The following is a 20,205-nucleotide window of genomic DNA, read 5'->3' as shown; positions in this document are numbered from 1 at the left end:
TTGTTTCATTCTTTGATGTTTATAGGGCTGCAAACCTAAAACCTCGACACCATTTTCAGTGTTAACAGCTGCATCTTGCACTGCATCAACACAGAATCTTATGTGATGCCACTGAAGATGGCAGAGGTACAGTATGAGCCAAAATGACAAGTGAAGAAATGTCTCAACTGGCCAAGTGAATTTCTCATGTAAATGTGATGAGTCAGTCCTGGTCAAGGCATCAACCGGAAAGATGCTCACACAAGACAACGGGGTCAATAATCGTCACAGCGTCTGGCTTTCCTTAAAAGAAGTTATATGACTACTCTGCGGCCTTGTGAAGAGCAACGTGGGAGGATAAAAAGTAATGTCGGATTTCTGTATGAAACTGTATCAGCAGAAATACAGTTACCTACAAAGTAGGCCTGGTGACTGGGAGCGGCCGCCGAGACCACATAACACCGGTCCTGAAAGACCTACACTGGCTCCCAGTACGTTTCTGAGCACAATTCAAAGTGTTGGTGCTGACCTTTAAAGCCCTAAACGGCCTCGGCCCAGTATACCTGAAGGAGCATCTCCACCCCCATCGTTCAGCCCGGACACTGAGATCCAGCGCCGAGGGCCTTCTGGCGGTTCCCTCACTGCGAGAAGCGAAGTTACAGGGAACCAGGCAGAGGACCTTCTCAGTAGTGGCGCCTGCCCTGTGGAATGCCCTCCCATCAGATGTCAAGGAACTAAACAACTGTCTGACTTTTAGAAGACACCTGAAGGCAGCCCTATTTAGGGACGTTTTTAAATGTTTGATGTTTTATTCTTTTTGGGGGTTCTGTTGGGAGCCACCCAGAGTGGCTGGGGAAACCCAGCCAGATATGTAATAATAATAATAATAATAATAATAAGAAGAAGAAGAAGAAGAAGAAGATGATGTCTGACAGCTGGGTGAGAGGAGTTAAGTGATATTTGCCTCTGTATTAAGCCCAATGGAAATATTGATGTGAAGTGTCCATAAATGATCTGGTGCCAGGGTTGAACAGCGAAATGGCCACTATTTGCAGGTACCGCTAAAGCACAACTATGAATAGTGTTTCATGTGCTTTCTCTCCTTGGCAGTCCAGCTGTGTTGAACTAAGTTGGTGTGTGTCTTCAAAGTGTTGGGGTGCAGGAATCCCAACCTTCCTCTGGGGTGAGCGCAGGGCTGGGTGAGTGGCAAAGAGGAGACAAGGGCAGACATGGAGCAGGGGCACTGAGCCACAAAGGTCATATACAGGGATCAACATCAGGGTGCAAGGCTGTTTTGGTTTAGGGAAGGAGTGATGTGAGAAGGGAGCGGGGGAGTGAAGGATAGCAGATATGAAAAATAAAGCAAGGAAAACGTTCAATTTTTTATTATAAATTAAATGTAAAACCAAAGTCAGTGCTGACTTTTCATAGTCAATAAACCAAGAAATCTTAGTGAACCCAATATAATTATCAGGAGTTGAGTCCTTTAAAAACCATTTCGGTAAAAAAGAAGAAGTAATGAACAAGTATACTCTACATTCACATTTCTACTAGCTGCCTGTTTTCTTAGTTGTAACTGATTTGCAAAGGGTTTTATTTTAATTTTTTTGCAAAAAACAAAACAATCCAAAGGATTTTTTGAAACTGGCTTCGTTTACTAAGCCATGATTTAGTATGGATTGCTTGAATGCCTGTTGCTGGTTTACCCATCGTGGCTTTGTTTTGCAAAAACTACGGTCTGGTACTGTGCCCAAGTCTTGCTTTACCATGGTTTGCTTGCCGCCCCCCGGAGATACTTGCTGAAGCGAGAAACTTCAACCGAACATGGTTAAGTAGGATGTTTTCAGAAACTTCACATAATTCTGGATACTCTGGTTCTGGTTTTCTGATCTTTGAAGGCTGTGTTCCAACTCTTTCAAGGACATTTGACGATGTTTCTCTCTCTGAGGGGGGGAAACCAAAGAAACTGTATCAGTAAACTCAAGTGAGGCCTACAACAAAATGGTGGAACGCTCATCCTGTCTACTATCTCAGAGAATAGGCATCCTCTCTGCTAGAAGTCTCCAATTCTTTCTCCTTCCCATCTGGTTTCTGCCTCACTGTGCTCCTCCCCGTAGTTAGTATTTCATGCTTAGTTCTCATTGGACTGTTTTTGGACTCCCTTAAATATTTTTTCACTACAAACGACAGGGCTTTGCTGGGGCTTCTGAAATTTCTGCCTTGTGCTCGAATGGCGCCATTTTACTTACATAAGCATTGGCACTCACACCTGAGTATCAGAAAGAGAAGGAATGATGGACACCTATTAAGACGGATTATTTTTATGTTTATTATTTATCAGTTCAAAACCGATACTTGAAAAATGCACCTGGTGTTCCAAAAATCTTAACGTATTTTCTCTCTAGCAAGAGACTCAACTTATTTTCACCGGGGAGCCCAAATAACCTTGATCTCTAACCAACCTTCCACTTGAAAACATGGCTATAGAGCCCCATCAAGAGCTAATCCTAAAGGTTCGACCTAACTTTTCACGAAAAGGCAACAGTGGCATCATCATCCACTACAATCCCAGAAGTCATGTTTTTTCTTTTAAACGAAAAACAAACAAAAAAAAGACTGCACCTGTAACCAATTTAAATTATGTTTTTGGTACCATAGGTACTTGTTAAAACAAAATGATTGATAGTACTTTTATTGGATCCATTCATAATTCACCAGCCCCATAAAATCTACACGGGATTCTTAGGATTTGCTTTTATGTTTACTAGAACATAATCTTTAAAAGTACATGTGGTTAGAATAAATGTCAAAACTGTCCCAGAATTTGTAAGGGCTGCACATTATTTTTATGTGTAGTAATCACTTCTGGTTAAAAGCGATCAAGCAAATTACTTTCTTGGGACTTGGGTTTCTTATTTTATATTATTGTGATACCCTCTAACAATCATACACGTTTAAGCAGTTCTGGGCCTTGTTAGTAACTATTTACAATTCAACCCTACTTCCAGCAAATTACTTCAACAATCTGTTCTGTATTTCCCTTTTCATAACGTATTCCCAATATAAATATATATATGTACACGTTGTGTGTCTGCATGGATGTGAGATGAATTAAGAATATGTTCTGTGTTAACTCAACGGCACTCTACTTATGCATGAATATTATTACTTTCATATTTATTCTGTCAGCCTAAGTAAAATTTGAAGTGGAAAATGCTTAAAACATAATATACCAGTCTTGAAATGTGGAAAGAAAGGGAGTTCTGCTGGAGAAAGAAGTATCTTGCAGCCTACGATTCCTATGTACCATGTGTCCCAGTGGGATACTTGGAAGCAGTTAACAAAACTAAAATTAAAGGTCGCAGATGGGGGAAGCTACTGATCCCTTCAATAGCTGGGGGGGAAAGAAATTATATATACTCCAAACACACACACCACACACACACACACACACACGTGTCCTTAGTGGTAGAGAACAGGCTTTGCATGAAGAAGACAATACTGAGGTACATGGACTAACAATTTGACTTGGTACAAAGGCAGCTTCCTATGTTCGTAAAGGCTAACAGATGTTACTGCAGCGTAAGATTCTGTTTGCTTCGTGAAGCTGATGCCACAAAGCAAATCTGATGGTTTTTAGGGTGCCAAAGGCCCTGTGTCTGTGATTGTGGTTAACAGGCTCATATGGCTTCCCTGCTGGAATCTCCCAAACCATCGGCTAGATGAACGGCAGTAGAAAAAAGGCAAGCTAAACGTACAAATATTGTTAAGCAGTTTTCTTTCCGCTGCTCTAAATGAGCTGTCCCAAGCAGATAATTCCTCATGGGTTTGCACATACTCATACATACAGAGGATTTCTCCAGCAGCAGATCTGCAAGCAGCGCCTTCTGCTACTGACTACAAAAACTGGCAAAAACAAAACCTATTGAAGGTGCAAGCTCAGCCTCAGTGGCAGAGCCACAGTCGTATTTGCAGCCCTGCAGAGCATACCAACTAGGGTAGAAGGTGCAGGGGCAGCCTGAAGCTGGTGCATCATGTGACAGAGTTGGGCCAGCATGGAGCCTGGGCTGTTTTAGCCCCACCTTGCCACAGCCCGTATGGCAAGTAGAAGGGGAACTGCCACCACCAGCAGAGGCTGGCCAGAGGTACACATCTGATTCAATACTCCCGCCAAGCACAAAGGACAATAGACCATTTCTTTACCAGATATATGATGCCATATTTTAGGATGCAGTTGCCCCTTCAAGTTGGTACACAGTTTTTCACAAAATGCAGTAACAATAAAACGTAATAAAAGAACCACACGCCACGTTATACCCACTTAAAACTGAACAGCAGGCAAATGTACAATAATCTTAAAATAACAAAAGTAACATTAAAGCAAAAAGAGAGAGCTAGACTAGATGACCTGGCTCCACACAGAGCAAAATTATTGAGGGAATGGGAGTCTACTCACAGCATCCAGTCTTCTAGACAAGTGCCTCTGCTCTTCTTTTTTCCGTCTTAATTGATTCTCTAGGTCCAGTATTTTCATCTGAAAGGCTTGCTCCTTCGATGCAATTTTTTCCACCTCCTCTTTTAACTGAGACAACAAAGAGTCAAACCTATACTGTCCATCTAAATGTAATATTCAAAACCCTTACCTTTCAAGTTGCAATACCAAATGTTAACAGCAGTGAGGTTTTCATTTAAGATGAAACGTGTTTCATGAGAAAACGATAAAAGGAAGACTGATAGGGAAAGATCCCATTTACCAATCAACAGAGTACAGATAAAAATCGCAGGATAATGATCTTATTTTTTAATTAAGAGGAACACTGCTAGTTTATGTATTACATGAACATTACCAAATTATCTCACCTTTATTGAATACCACATTTGTGCGACTGGCTTTATGCTTTTCCCTCATTCAAATCTAAATTATCTATACCTTGGTAACTTTCAGGTTGGATTACTGTGTGGTGCAGCTACCCTTAAAGCCAGGCTAGAAACTGCAACCATTTCAGAACAAAGATACTGGATTTTTAACACGGACTGAGTGGCAAGATCACATCAGGCCAGCTCTGAAACCTTCAATAACTCCCAGTCCATTTTGGGGTTTAATTCAAAATGTTGGTGTTGACCTTTAAAGTTCTTTGTATATGGGATTCTGGTACCTGTTCGACCAGTGTCCCCCAATCTGGAGTTTTCCAGATGTTTTGAATGACAACTCCCCATCTTCCTTGATAATTTATCTCGCTGGCTGGGGTTGGTGTGCTATATCAGAGTCTTCTCGGTCAGTGAGCTCTTCAGCTGAGACTCTTCCCCAGAATGTCTGGGAAACTCAGCCAGATGGGAGGGGTGTAAATAATAAATTATAGTATTATTATTATTTTTTTTTATTATTATTATTATTATTATTATTATTATTATTATTATTATTATTATTATTAAAAATGCCCCCAGGAGGTGCATCTAACATGGGGACTGCTTAGATGAGAATGTCCCAAGTCTCTGAACAACAGTGACTGGGCTGATATCCTGGACAAATGCACGCCTGACTTGCCAAAATGCTTAGGAACATTACAAAAGATGCCTATTCCAAATGTAAGTAGAGAAACTGGCAAAGAAAAACACCTCCAGAACGCTTTATAATGGGGGAAAGGTGATGTCCTTATTAGGAATGCTCAGTTTTGCCTGGTTTGCATTTTTAAACAAAAGGACCTAATTTGCACTTCCTGGACTCCTATGGGAATTCAGAATCGTTATCCTTTGGTTTTCACATTTCTCCAGATTTTGCAATGTAGCTCTTGGTTAAAAATAATAATGGTGCACCAAAATGCGTATTTTCAGTTAAAATATGCATACTGAAAACTGCATACATTCGCTAGTGTTTGGAAACACCAACGGTGGGGTGGCGAAAACAAGTTGCAAAGAGAACTTCTGCTTCACATAAGAGGCATTTGTCTAAAGATCTCGTCCACATGTGGTTCAGGTAATTTTAACTGCACCACTGTAAAAACTACCTGAACCCCATGGGAGGCTGCTTCACCCACACATTTTCGTTTTCATGGGGCTGCAGTGCCATTAATCAGTTAGAGATTAGTTCAAGGTGGGTCTTTTTTCCTGGTGCATAATTTAAGCCAGAACTAAGGTCTGGAATCAATTTTCAATGTCAGTGTTCACCCTGGAATATGTAAACAGTCATACGAAAAGAATGCTTTGGGGCATGTATAGAGTACCTTTCCCCCTCACCAATGAGTCATTAGTGGCTTGATTCCAAAGATTAATGAGTGGAAGGAGAAAATACATTAGTGCTGTTCCTCAAATTCTTCAAGAAATACCCCAAAACGTCTTCTACTGCAGTGCCACAATGTCTCATGGGGGGGGGGGAGAGACTCAGGCTGTGAAGTATGACTTCTAGGGAGTCATAAAACACTTTTTGAGAATTAGCATTTGCACAAAAGGAGGAACTATTCTGGAATAGGAGATTCACTATTCTCACACAATACTCTGTCATCCAAAAAGGATATCCTTTAATCCTTTTCTGGGATCTGACCCAGCCACAGATCCACCAATCTAAGTCTAGAGGAAATAAAAGGTGTGACTTCTAGGGAGTGGTCGCCCTATTAGAGAAATCTAAGTTAATTCATCCTATGAGTTTTAAGGTGCAATCCTATATCTACTTTCTGGGGAATAATCCTCATTGGACTCAATAGGACTGATTTTCAAGTAGACATATATACAATATTATGCTGCTAGCCAATTAATTGAGCGATTAAATTTGCCTAATGGTGGGAAACATAATTTCTTTGACTTTTGAGACAGGGGACAGGTGGCCATGCAGATGATCTTGGGCTCCATCTCCCATTATCTTTGACTATTGGTCAAGCTGGCTGGGACCAATGGAAGCTGGGAGTCCAACAATACCTGTGGGATCATAAGTTGCCCATCCATTTTAGATGATTTGCACATGTGACGTAGCAGACATCACCTTGGAAGAAGCGTTCTCACCAGTGTGAGAGAAAGATTGCCGCCTGCATTTTTAACAAGTACTTGCATGTGTTTGTATACACACACATATACTTCTGCGTGCATTAAAAAAAAGTAAGACCAAGGACCCCCAGAAGGTTGAGTCCAGTCAAAGGTGACTGACTATGGGGATGCGGCACTCATTTTGCTTCAGGCTGAGGGAGCCCGCATTTGTCCGTAGACAGCTTTTCAGGGTCATATGGCCAGCATGACTAAACCGCTTCTGGTGGAACAGGACACCGTGACAGAAGCCAGAGCACATGTAAATGCTGTTTACCTTCCTGCTGCAGTGTTACCTATTTATCTACTGGCATGCTTTCGAACTGCTATGTTGGCAGGAGCTGGAACAGAGCAACGGGAGCTCACTCCATCGAGAGGATTTGAACCGCCAACCTTCTGATTGGCAAGCCCAAGAAGCTCAGTGGTTTAGACCACAGCGCCACTCGTGTCCCACATGCATGTACGCATAGCTGCCCAATAAATCAAGGGCACTTTTTGACTTATTACTGTATTTTTTCATGTATAGGACAGGTTTTTTCTGCTTTAAAAATTTAGTAACAAATTGGGGGTCATCTTATACATGGGACATGGGCATTGGCTACCCCCCCATATTTAAGCAAATGTCCGGGATTTTGGCTTGGGCAGGCCGAAGCAGTCTCTCCTGCCCCTATCCCCTCTTTCTCCTCCCCCTTCCAGCTATGTGCTGGCGAGTGGATTGCCTCCTGCAGCCCCTGCCGGCTCAACCACTGGAGCGACAGCAGCCGCTGCCAAGAGCTGCCTTGGCTACCTCTCTTCACCCTTCTTTCCTTTTCTCTCTCCCCATAAACACCCCCCCCTGCCCTGCTCCCCACCTTCCTCAACTCGGTTTGCTCAACAGCATGAAATGGCCTCTGCCTTGGCGTCCTACCCCTTGGTTCCCCTTCAGCAGCAGGCGATTGCCCCCCAAAAGTTCAACAACTTTCTCTTGCCAATCTATTTCAGGGTTTTGTTTTCTTAATTTTGGGTTAAAAATAATAATAGGGGTCGTCTGATACATCTTATGCATTGAAAAATACGGATTATATTTTTTTAATGTTTGGCATTTTAAAAATGTTTTTATATGTCTTAGCCCCCCTTCTGGGGGGCTGCATGCCATTGGTAGGTGGGGCAAAAGTTGGTGGGGCGACAGATATGATTACTTTTCTCCAGCCAGGCAAAAGCCAGAGGTTGAAACGCCGCACGCTAACATCTCTCTATCCTCTATCAATGACACATTCCAGCCAGGCAAAAGCAGTTGAGGAAGGTGCAGAGACAGTGGAAGGTGTGGCATAGGAAGGGGTTGAGTGGCCTGGAGAGAGTTCCTCACAGAGACAGTGTGCTCCATGGAGTTTTGAGAAAAGAAGCAACTGTCTCTTTTGCGGGGGGGGGGGGGGCTTCTGTATATGAACAACAGGTACATAAAAATATATATGCATATACTCAAAACACTCAAGACAAGGCCTACCTTCTTCCTTCCATCTTCCAAAGCAGCTTCCAGTTGTCTGGTTAACGCATCATAGCTCGCAAGTTTCTGTTTGAACTGCAGTTCTGTTTTCTGAAGGCATTCTTCTTGGCTTGCCAACTGATTTTCAAGCTCTTTGTTCTTTAGTTCCGTTTCTTCTAGTTTCCTTTTAAGTCAAGTACAAGTGTTAGTGTAGGGTTACGACAGAAAGAAAGAAAAAGAAAGAAAGAAATTCTGAATGGCAGGAGACATGTCACATTTACCTTTTAACGTCTTCGTATTTCAGCTGAATGTTGCGATTCTCCTCTTCTAAAGCAAGCTGTTTCAAGAAACTGTCATTCTCGACTACCTGTAAAAGCAGGGATTCTGACATAACCCACAGAACTGTAGGCTGAAAACGAGGTGCTAGCTCTTTGCAAATCCTCACATCACTTATCACCAGGACTAATTCATGACAAAAGCCCCGAATTAATGTTAATCAAAAAATAGGACTCTAGCCTCCTTCCGCAGGGCCTGTAAGACAGATTGCGGCTTTCAATTTGAATTTAGCCTGATCTTTTATTCCCCTTCCTTCCCTTTTTCTGAAGATTACCCGCTCTGGGATCCCACAGCTAATTCTCCCCTGGCCTCCTCGCTGGTCCAAACAGGGTTAGCCAGCTAGCCCTGGTGATCATCTAATGTTTATTGGATGGATTTTCCCCTAAATTGATTTTTTGAACTTTGAATTTATTGTTATTCACACTTTTATACTGTATTTTATGCTGTTGGGTTATTTTGTATCACAATTAAGTGTTTTAAATTTGTTGTTAGCTGCCCTGAGCCCAGTTTTCAGAACCAGGAAGGGTAGGGTATAAATAATTTTTTTTTAATTATTATTATTATTGTTATTACTATATATGACAAAAACATGTTTTGGATGCATACAAAGTTCCCTCATAGGAAAGCTGAATATTATCACCCAGGGCATAAGCCACTACAGTCTCGCAACTTTCTGAAGTGAAGATAAAAAAAGGAGGGTGGGAGGTGCTTCAGAGACTAGAAAATTGCTCTCTGAAGCAACCGCCTCCCTTAAGCATTAGCCATCACTGGAGCAAATTGCTCTCTGAAGCACCCCTTACAAGCTCCTCCATCCTGACAGCCATTTAATCAGGTGGGTGCAACCCACCAGAGTGAAACAATCTTAAAGACTCGCTTAAAAGCAGACAGGGAAGTCTCTTGGGAGACTGTTCTAAAACTGGGGTACCGCAAACTGCAAAGGCCCTCTCCCCTCATCCCCACCTGTCATCAAAGAGACAAGAACAAGTTCACGCAAGAGAGGAGGCTGTTCCCGATACTCGATAGACTTGGGTCATTTTCAGCTTGAAAAGGTCAGATCCAACACTTCAAATTGAGCCCGGAAAGAACCCTGGCCTCCCTTCCAAACTAACCGAGCAGACCATTCTCACGAAAAGCACCGACTTGCTTTAGAAATGGAACATTTGAGCTGCAGGAAACAGGGAGAGGTGACAGGAGTGCCCTCAGCAGGCAAAACGTTTCCCTTCTGAACGACTCAGAAATCAGAATCCCGAGAAGCAAACCGCTGAGTTTCCCAGCCTTCCTCGCACGCTCGTTTAGATGTTTTGTGGGAAAAAAGAGTATTTTCCTCCAAGCACCTGAGCCTGAAGTTCCCTAATGGTTTTGGATTTATCTACACAGCTCTTTTGGCAGGCCAGCAGGCTTTCCTGACACTTCTGCAGTTTCCCTTCGGCTGCTTTCTGTAAATCACGGGCATGTTCTAACTCCTTCAAGCGAGCCTCCGACTGGCCCCTCACCTGTGCAGCCGCGTCGGGTCGGGGGGGGGGGAGGAGAAGTAAAAAAAGAAAGAAAAGAGAGAGTAATTTTGCACACTCTCCCATATTCAAACTACTAAATATAAAACATATTTGAACAAAGACAAAATATACTGTAGGAGGCATATGTTTTTATCCGGGCTGCATATGGGAGAGAGGTGTACCCAAAAGGGTTAATGTAGCATAAAATCCTGTGATAAAATCTACAGTAGGCAGTTTTTCAGTTAGGTCTGTTACCAACCATGGAGAGTGAGAGGTTTTTTTGGTAGTTTTTATTCATTTAGACTGTTTTTAAAACGGTGGCATTGAGATATATCTTTGTTTACGTGACATGCAAACAGTGGCGTAAAAATAAAAGTAGAACAACAATAACTCTCAGGTAAAAGTTTCTGAACGCTGTAACAAAGCTGTGTCAAAGTATATAAAGCAGAGCTTTCTAAACTGTGTGTCAAGACACATTAGTGTGTCGGCTACAGTGTGTCGCACAAACGTTCCCCTTGTTCTTCCCGGGGCTGGAAAGGGGTTAGTTTAACCTCTGGTTTGCTAGTAAAACTGAATTACTGTGTCACGAAAAGATGCATGTGTAAAAAGTGTGTCGCCAACATGAAAAGTTTGGAAAGGAGTGAGTTTTACTGTGTGCAGTAAGCTGCTATGTGACTCAGAATCTGTCCAAGTCTGTACATATTTGCCAGGCTCGTGTGTGTGTGTATCAATATATCATTATCTATCTATCTATTGACCTATCTCTAGTTCTATAACTATTTTCATGTAAATATGATTCAATAAGCTAAGTAAAGTAATACGTTATGTTTAAACTGTAATCACAGAATCTTGCATAGTCTTTTCTAAGAAAATGAAAAAAGCACTTCCACACATATAATTACCACACTGGAAGCCACCCAGAGGGGCTGGGGAAACCTAGCCAGATGTGTGGGGTGAAATTACTAAAATTATTATTATTATTATTATATTATTATTATTATACTCACCACATCAATTTCTAAATCTTTGCCATCCATTAGTTTTTTGCCTTCATGTATGACCTTCTCATACCTGGCTTTGAGTTCCTCAGCTTCCATTTCTAATTTCCCCACCTAGAACAATAGTTTATATATATATATGAGAGCATTGTATTTTTTAAAATTATGTATGTTTTTTCCATAAGAATTATAAATTATATGCACAAATATTTTATTTTATGCACACACACAAAAATGATGATGATGATGATTACCCGGCCCATCTGGCTGGGTTTCCCCAGCTACTCTGGGCAGCTCCCAACAGAACACTAAAAACAGAATGAAACATCAAACATTAAAAACTTCCCTAAACAGGGCTGCCTTCAGATGTCTTCTAAAAGTCAGACAGTTGTTTATTTCCTTGACATCTGGTGGGAGGGCGCACCACAGGACAGGTGCCACTACCGAGAAGGCCCCTCTGCCTGGTTCCCTGTAGCTTCATTTCTTGCAGTGAGGGAATCGGCAGAAGGCCCTTGGAGCTAGACTTCAGTGTCTGGGCTGAACATATATGGAGTATATTTTGGTTTGGACCTAGGAATATACCAGCGGAATGAATTTTGGTGATGGTGCTGTTCTCTGCAAGAGGTAGTGGGATTCTATGCATGCCCAAGACATCAACTTGCCTCATTTTTATAATGTTCAATTATATTTTCTTGCTGCTGTGCCTCCTCACGTAAGTCCACAAGTTCAGCTTCGGCCGAGACAATGCTTCCTTCCAAAGATGCAAAAGATGCCTACAGAAAGGAGACGTCTTTAATAAATACCGTACTGCCAAAACATGATTAATGCCGCAACAACAAATACTGAGTAGCGTAAGTAAAACTAAACTACATATATTATCACCGAGATGTTTCTATGCAGATAACAAGGACAGGATCGCGATCCTAAACAGATCTGCCTGTACCACAGTCCCACTGAAGGAACTACTTCTGAGTAATTCATACATAAGAGTGGTATAAATATTCCGAATACGTTTAGAAAGCTGGTGAGAAAATATTTCTGCTTCAATTTAACCATCAGTAAAATTGCTATGATACTAACCCTGACAGGCAAGAATCGAAATGTATAACTAAAATTAAGGATTAAGGTGCTCTCCCAAAGTGGAACTCCTAACTAAAATTGGAATAACTACAGTTGCGGTTTCTAGATGAGCTTACCTTTAATTTAATATTTTCAAGTGAAATCTTCTCATTTTCAGAGGTGATGGCATTGAGCTTCCCAAGAATATCATTTGTTGACCTCCTTCCGACATCTTGAAGTCTTCTCAGTTCCATCAGACGGTCAGCTATCTGCCTTTAACATTTCCAACACAACTTGTGTAGAAATTGTTTTGCATAATGTCATTTAGTTAAATGGTAACTAAATTGCGCTTTAACTACATCCACTTTACTTTCCGCTTCTTAGAAGCAATTTTAGATGTACGTGTTTCATGTTGATCATGTATAAACACTTCTTTGTGTGCCTCCTCCACGAGAGGTCTGGAGGGTGGCAACTGTTATTATCATGATAAAAATGAAAAACTCAATAAAAACTATTAAAAAGAGAGAGAGAACGGGCCTTTTCTACAGTGCCCCCCCCGCCCCCGTTTGTGGAATGCTCTCCCTAGGGAGGTTCGCCTGGCGCCTTCATTATATATATTTTAGGCACCAGGTGAAAACGTTCCTCTTCAACAATGGCTGCTACAATGGCCTACATCACACTAAATAGGAATCTCTGCTTCGAATCTGCCACCACCCACTCCCAAACTCCACTCTGGCTCAAAGCTCATATGTCTCGCCACCAGCATTCAAACTCCCTTTCAAACTCTCATCCAATCATCATTCACTACCAAGATTCCGAACTCACTTTTCTTCTGCCTCCCTGCTTAGCTTAATTCTTCTAATATACTTGCCTATACATTGACCTTAGCTGCACTACGATCGCAAGCGTTTGGCCACCAGAACCTCACGCAATCCACACCCGTACCTTCACTATCCTGCTTGGGTCACATCCACCACCATGCATTTAAAGTGCTCTTATGCCACTTTAACAGTTACGGATGTGGCGATCACACAGGGTCCCCGGACGTTTCACCGTCTATTGATCCCTGTGCCACCACTATATTTCTCGCTGCCACCACCCAGGCCCTACCTGGTAAATTACTGAGTCCAGTCAGGGTTAAATTGGAACATAAACTTCTGTTTATTTATTGCAGTTTAACAAGCATGTGGTTTCATAAATGGTATCGGTCAATTACATTCATGGGGTCTCTATCCAGACCTATAACTTCCGCTACCTGCTCTCACTCACTAAACCACCTCTCAGATATTTACTTGTCTTCCTAGCTCCTAACTGTTCCTAAATCAGCTTATTTCACTACGCTAACTCAACCTACCCACAGACTCTATCCCAATTCACTCCCACTCCAACCAACCACCCAACTCCCAACAAACTCGCCCTTCCCAGAGCTGATTTTTATAGTCCCTCTGACTCCACCCCCCCGGGTTCTGATTGGGTAACTATTTAACTGTTTCACTATTTCACCTCCAGCACTCTCATCTGTTAACGTCACAACAGAGTCCTCTAAGGAATCATGGGAACTGTAGTTGTTTAAGGATGCTAGGAATTGCAGCTCTTTGACTAGCAACAGTTTCCCCATTATTATTCTTTTGGTTGTTGTTGGTGGGGAGGACAAACCATAACCGTTAAATGTGATCTTGGTTTCCTTTCCTCCGTGTCTAGCACTGAAAACACAGGAGATGATGAAACTATTGCTACATCCCATTCCCACAGTGAAGGGTTGTCAAGTAAACACACTTGGGGAGGGCAGACTAAAAAAAGCACATGCAAAATCCTAGAACAACCATATTAGCCCGGTTCCTCATTTTTAATAAAGAGACTGATTATTTGCAAAGAGGTATTAAGCATTAACTTACTTTTTCAGAGTTTCAGCCTGAACTTCTAACCTGGTTTTTTCATCTACCACTGCCTCGTGATGACTTTTCCAGACATTACAAGCTGAAAGTACCTCAGACAATTGGATTTCCTGGAGAATGTACAAAACACAGACCATGTAATATAAGAACTCATTTTCTGTTTAATTCTTCCCGATTCCCTAGACACAGGAGGTATTTTCATTCAAAGCAGTTTCCAGGTGTATTGCAGTAGTATGGAATAATGTAAAAAACTTGAAAAGCTTGAAATCTCGACATAAACACACACCAATAAAATCCTGAAACACAAGAATCAGCTGGAACCTAAGCGATTGTACTAACTTTCCAGCAAAACAGAAGTTTTAAACTTGCTAAGAGCGTTTCCCTAGACGAGGTATTTGAAAGTTCTATACAGACATTTCCCAACTGTGAAATATGAGGCCATGCCTGTAAGCTTTTTGGTTAGAGAAAATACTCCAGATCACATCTCCTATGCCATTTGTAGACAGGGATTAGTCTGTTGCTTGGCTACTTTTCTTCCTCTTCAACTGCTACGGGCACCTGATTGGCTAGTGCCCATGACATCACTGACAGCAAGGAACACAGTATTACAATTGGAATTTTAAAGCAGTATTTCTAAATCAAGTCACTTGGAGCATGCCTTGCCACCAGAGCAGCTCTGCACAAAAGCAGTCAGCTGGTAGGCATGGGCAGTGATGAACTGCATGCGGTCAAATAAGCAGGCTTGTAGAGGGGTGGGCAGACCGCTGCATCTAAATCTGGAATAAAACTAGTAATGGAATAAAACTAGCACAATTCAGAGCTGATGGGGGAGTGAAGAAAGCCTGCAGGGCTGCATTTCACCCCCAGCTTGAAGCTTCCTGTCCCTAATTATCTTCTTCTTTGATGATCACTCATAGCCGAGCAAGATTGTCTTCCACAAATATGGTCTTAACAGTGAGTCCGTAAGTGACTGTGGAGGCCAATTCTGGATCCACACGTTCTTTAACAGTGGGGACATTGGTTTCCGGCCGGGAGTTGATCATGGTAAGGGTTTGCCAAGCGTGCCTTCCTCTTAGCACGTTTCTCCCTTTCGTCCTGAGTTCAAGCGTCTTCAAAGTCCAGCACACCTTTGGTAAAGGCCGTTCTCCAGTTGGAGCACTCGCAGGCCAGTGTTTCCCAGTTGTCAGTGTTTATACTACATTTTTAAAGATTTGCCTTGAGAGAGTCTATAAACACTTTCCATTTTTAAGTTCGGAACAGAGTAGTTGCTTTGGAAGACTATAATCTGGCATTCACACAACATGACCAGTCCAACGAAGTTGATGTTGAAGAATCACTTGCTTTGACACTGGTGATCTTTGCTTCTTCCTGTACATTGGCATTAGTTCACCTGTCTTCCTAAGTGATGTGTAAAATTTTTCGGAGACACCGTTGATGGAATCAAGTGTACTGAAGGTTGGTAGTAAAATAGGAAATTTTGGTTTCCCTGTGAATGTCCTGGTCATCAAACACTCTGCACTTCAACCGGGAGAAAGCTGCACTTCCTAATGTAACGGTTTAGACACCTATTTCAGAATAAGTCACCTCACAAGTTTTCTTCATGTAGGAAATGAGTTTTCAGTGGCATCATCTTTCCTATAAAGTGGTAAAGGTAAAGGTACCCCTGCCCGTACGGGCCAGTCGTGTCCGACTCTAGGGTTGTGCGCCCATCTCACTTAAAAGCCCGGGGGCCAGCGCTGTCCAGAGACACTTCCGGGTCACGTGGCCAGCGTGACGAAGCTGCTCTGGCGAGCCAGCACCAGCACAGCACATGGAAACGCCGTTTACCTTCCCGCTATAAAGCGGTACCTATTTATCTACTTGTACTTAGGGGTGCTTTCGAACTGCTAGGTGGGCAGGAGCTGGGACCGAAAGACGGGAGCTCACCCCGCCACGGGGATTTGAACCGCCAACCATGCGATCGACAAGCCCTAGGCGCTGAGGTTTTACCCACAGTGGTACCTCGGGTTAAAAACTCAATTCATTCTGGAGGTCCATTCTTAACCTGAAACTGTTCTTAACCTGAGGTACCACTTTAGCTAATGGGGCCTCCTGCTGCCGCCACTGCGCGATTTCTGTTCTCATTCTGAAGCAAAGTTCTTAACCCGAGGTACTATTTCTGGGTTAGTGGAGTCTGTAACTTGAAGCATCTGTAACCTGAGGTACCACTGTACAAGTTATATTCAACTCTTCCATGAAAAACCTCAGGGCAGCTCACAGGGGCTCCCACACTTCTTTCGCATCTCCAGCACCAAAGGATTGTTTTCAGGTTTTTACACGCAGTTTAGTAGGATGGCATCTGGTTACTTTGGCTGATGAAGGGCCTGTGTGCTCAAACAACTGGAGACGGTACCTTGGCTTGCTAACTCCAGCCAACCAGAGGCCAGCTGAGCTGAACACATAGGCGGGATTCCCCAAACCAAAGAACATAACCTTCTCAGATATTTTCTTTCACCCAAACTACCAGTATATACATGCACACATCTCAAGTCTATTATCTGATCGTGTACACTTATTAATATGGACACAGAAAGCAAAGTATGCCCCTGAAAGTTCCCACTATTATAAATCAAGACGTTGTTGACGTTCTTTCAGACAGGGATAGGGAACCTGCGGGTCTCTAGATGTTGTTGGACTCCAAATCCCATCATCTCTGACCACTGGCAAAGATGGCTGGGGTTGATGGGAGTTGGAAATCCTACAACAACTAGAGGACCACAGGTCTCCTGTTGCTGCTTTGTGAGATTAACATCACGGTTTATTCATTAATTTGAAACCATGGCTCCCTCCCCAATCACTCACCTTCTCTCTAATTTTGGAAATTAAGCTCTCCACAGCTACTTTCAAAAGTTCCGCTCTTTGTTTCTGAACACTAGCTGCCCTTTTCAGAGCAATCCGCCTCTCCTTTCTTCTGTCCTTTTCAGCCAAAATCTGCTGCTTATATTCTCCGACTTGCTGTTTCCATTCTGTAATGTTCTTTTCTACCGTCTGCATCAGAATTACAGAAGATTATTATATGCTCCAAACATGAAAAGTTTGAGGTGGACATTAGCTGGGTGGGGGCAGTGTGTGTTTGTGCTTGCATGTATGTATAAAAGATTAAACTGGAGTACAGAAGACACAAAACAAAACAAAACAAAACAGAGATGCTTGATTTGGTTCATCAGAGCATTGAAGACAACAGATTTAAAGTAACATGTGAAAGTTAATTCAAATAGTTTAACAAGGTTTTTTTAAAATAAAAAAATACATCGAAACACGTGAAGTATTTTGAAGATTCTGTTCAATGTTGAAAACATGAACCTTGAAGTACTTGGTGCCAGTCAAACTCTGTAGACTGACTTAAACTGCAGTGGCAGGTTGGCTAATCTGGGGCCAGGAGGTCATTTCTGACCCAGCAAGACACACTAAACAGCCCATCAGATTTGCAGCTGTATTTCCCAGTCAGGAGAGAAAAGGTCCCTCTGGCTACCCTTTGGAGAGGATATTCAGCCTTAGCACAAAAGCATCACAGTGTTTAGGTTGGAGAAAAAACCCCTAATTGCTCTTTGAGAGTAAAAAAAAGAACAGCATTTCCCCTCAGCCCAGCACTGGAGTCAGAATAGGTGGAAATGCCAATCGTGCGAGTGGCTCTACACGTGAGTTCCTGTCCAAGCGTGTATTTCTGAATGTTTGGTCCCTCCTCTGTGATGCTGCGTGCCTGTGTTCCAACGGATGCTGTCCCTGATGAGACATGCTACTGGTATCTGTGAAATCTGCCTGTGGCAGGCCTGGAACGCAGCCAAATATTGTCCAAGGGCAATTCACAAGGGCAACACCAGAAGTTGTGGAGGCCTGACCTAGAGAGGTAAAGTTTGCTGGCAAACGGAAGTTGCCTTTTGCGAGAGGACACTGGTGTTATTTATCCAGTCCCCACAAGAGGTCACCATTTCACAACTTGCATGACCAGAACACACACACACACGAAAACATAGGTATAACACCAGCTTGTACAGCAAGCGGTTCTACATTTTTCAAAAGATCTGCAAATATTAAAGTCTGGTTGCACTTAAGATTTTATATAGTTGCACTACTAATCCTGTGCCTACGTATTTGAAGGCTAAAGGTAGATGGAAGCTGACTGCGGTTGGAGCATCCTTATACAAAGCTTACAGAAACCTTTGAGAAGAAATTACCAGTGAAAAGGGTTGCCAACAGCAGTTTTATGTAAGTTTTTTTGTAAAAGCAATTCAGTTTACCGCCAATTCTCAATATGTAAAAACGGGCCATTTTAAAAAAAGAAGGTACTGTATGGGGAATCTCAGGTATAAATATAAATATAGGCCGCTCCCCGCAAGGCCTTTTTCCACCTGGCCTTGGGGCGGGGGGGGGGGCAGACTCCCCAGCTCTACCGAAGAGGCTCCTGGCGAGACCAGAGGGACATCACTATGCCTGACAACAAACCCTAACTATTGGATTCCTTTGCCCCATCTTTTTGTGCCTGCCAAACAGCCTTGTCATGCTTATGATAAAACCTTATTCTCTTGTTAATTATGCTGTTTTAAATATGTATTTTATATTTGACTTCACAATGGTGTTGTTGTTTTTGGAAATGTTTAAGATATTTTTTGTGTTAACTTTGTTTGCATTGAATATGTATTCTGTAGTTGACCTTTGTAATGTTTTATTTTGAAATCTTTTAGTTTTCTGTTAATTATGTTGCTTTGACTGTACACTCTAGATTTGACTTTCTTCAAAAATGTTTGGTTCTGGATTGTTTCACTGATGTTTATACGCTGTAAAGCGCTTTGAGGTTTTTCTTAAAAATATAAAGCAGTATAGAAATGAATGAATGAATTAATTTTTTTAAATCTGATTTCTTTATAAAAAATAATTTAACACCTCAGTATTTCAGCTCATATAACCAACAGCGAGTCTTTGCATTATTTATTTCATGTTTCTCCATCTCACGGCTTAAAAAAAATCTTTGCGCCTGACATGCACATCACGCTAGTCCAAAACATGGCTGAGTGTTCAAGGGCAAGCGTGTGAGCAACTAAGGAGGGGAGCGTGGCTACTTTTGTCCTCCTCCACTTCTCCCGATGCTGTAATGCCATGAGCTGAACCTTGGTTAGGCTGAGCACGTTGTCTGATCTCCAAGCTCAAGGGTTTTCTCTTGCTCCAGACAAAAAAGGTAAAGGACCCCTGACAGCAAACGACTCTGGGGTTGCGGCGCTCATCTCGCTTTACAGGCTGAGGGAGCCGGGATTTGTCCGCAGTTTTCCAGGTCATGTGGCCAGCATGGCTAAGCCGCTTCTGGTGAACCAGAGCAGTGCACGGAAACGCCGTTTACCTTCCCGCTGGAGCACTACCCATTTATCTACTTGCACTTTCGAACAGTGCTTTCGAACTGCTAGGTTGGCAGGAGCAGGGACCGAGCAACAGGAACTCACCCCATTGTGGGGATTTGAACCGCCAACCTTCAAGCAACCAGATGTACAACCAGATGAGCTTTGGAGCTTCAAGGCAGATTGTCCCCAGTGATGGGACTGGTTTGCGGGAGTATTTGGCCGGGGTAGAGATTTAAGGAAATCAACCTGAGATAAAGGACACTTAGAAGCTGGTGACCTCATTTTAGAGGCTTCTTCAGTTCGGAATATTGGTCCACAGAGATTACACGTGAACTCTTTCTATGAACAAAGCATTCCCATTTTATTTACGTGGACCCGGAGTCGGCGTGGGATATTCATAAATGCAATGATTGATTTATGGCCATAGGTCAACTGAACTATATTTATAGTTCCAGACTGGAGGTGTAGAGGGGTTTTCTTGAAATAAGCAATTATTGTGCCAATGCAGATATAGCTTTATGAATTATTTGACAGAATGTGGCTGATACAGATATAACAAATTTGTGGCTTTTCTTGTGAAATTTAGAGAGTGCACCTGAGATT

At 42.4% G+C, this 20,205-nt stretch overlaps 1 protein-coding gene across 5 annotated transcripts in view; it reads right to left on the bottom strand.

Annotated features, from left to right (window-relative positions):
- Positions 1-1,348: 1,348 nt before the first annotated feature.
- Positions 1,349-20,205, bottom strand: part of ODF2L (outer dense fiber of sperm tails 2 like) — a 45,285-nt gene continuing 26,428 nt past the window's right edge. For 4 of the 5 annotated variants that reach the window (XM_082227857.1, XM_082227853.1, XM_082227854.1 and 1 more), the window contains 10 exons: positions 17,075-17,260; positions 14,234-14,343; positions 12,476-12,611; positions 11,942-12,052; positions 11,289-11,393; positions 10,123-10,281; positions 8,734-8,819; positions 8,474-8,636; positions 4,436-4,561; positions 1,349-1,922 (listed from right to left, as the gene is read on the bottom strand). In XM_082227857.1, coding sequence (XP_082083983.1) covers positions 1,794-1,922; positions 4,436-4,561; positions 8,474-8,636; positions 8,734-8,819; positions 10,123-10,281; positions 11,289-11,393; positions 11,942-12,052; positions 12,476-12,611; positions 14,234-14,343; positions 17,075-17,260 — 1,311 coding nt within the window. In that variant the 3' untranslated portion in view covers positions 1,349-1,793. The remainder of the gene's footprint in view (positions 1,923-4,435; positions 4,562-8,473; positions 8,637-8,733; positions 8,820-10,122; positions 10,282-11,288; positions 11,394-11,941; positions 12,053-12,475; positions 12,612-14,233; positions 14,344-17,074; positions 17,261-20,205) is intronic. The other variant, XM_082227855.1, reaches the window with a different exon arrangement.

Source organism: Podarcis vaucheri (assembly GCF_965113315.1).
Source record: "Podarcis vaucheri genome assembly, chromosome: 6".
NCBI classification, from domain to species: domain Eukaryota; kingdom Metazoa; phylum Chordata; class Lepidosauria; order Squamata; family Lacertidae; genus Podarcis; species Podarcis vaucheri.
The sequence above is the reverse complement of the archived record's forward strand: the minus strand, read 5'-3'. Positions and strand labels throughout refer to the sequence as shown.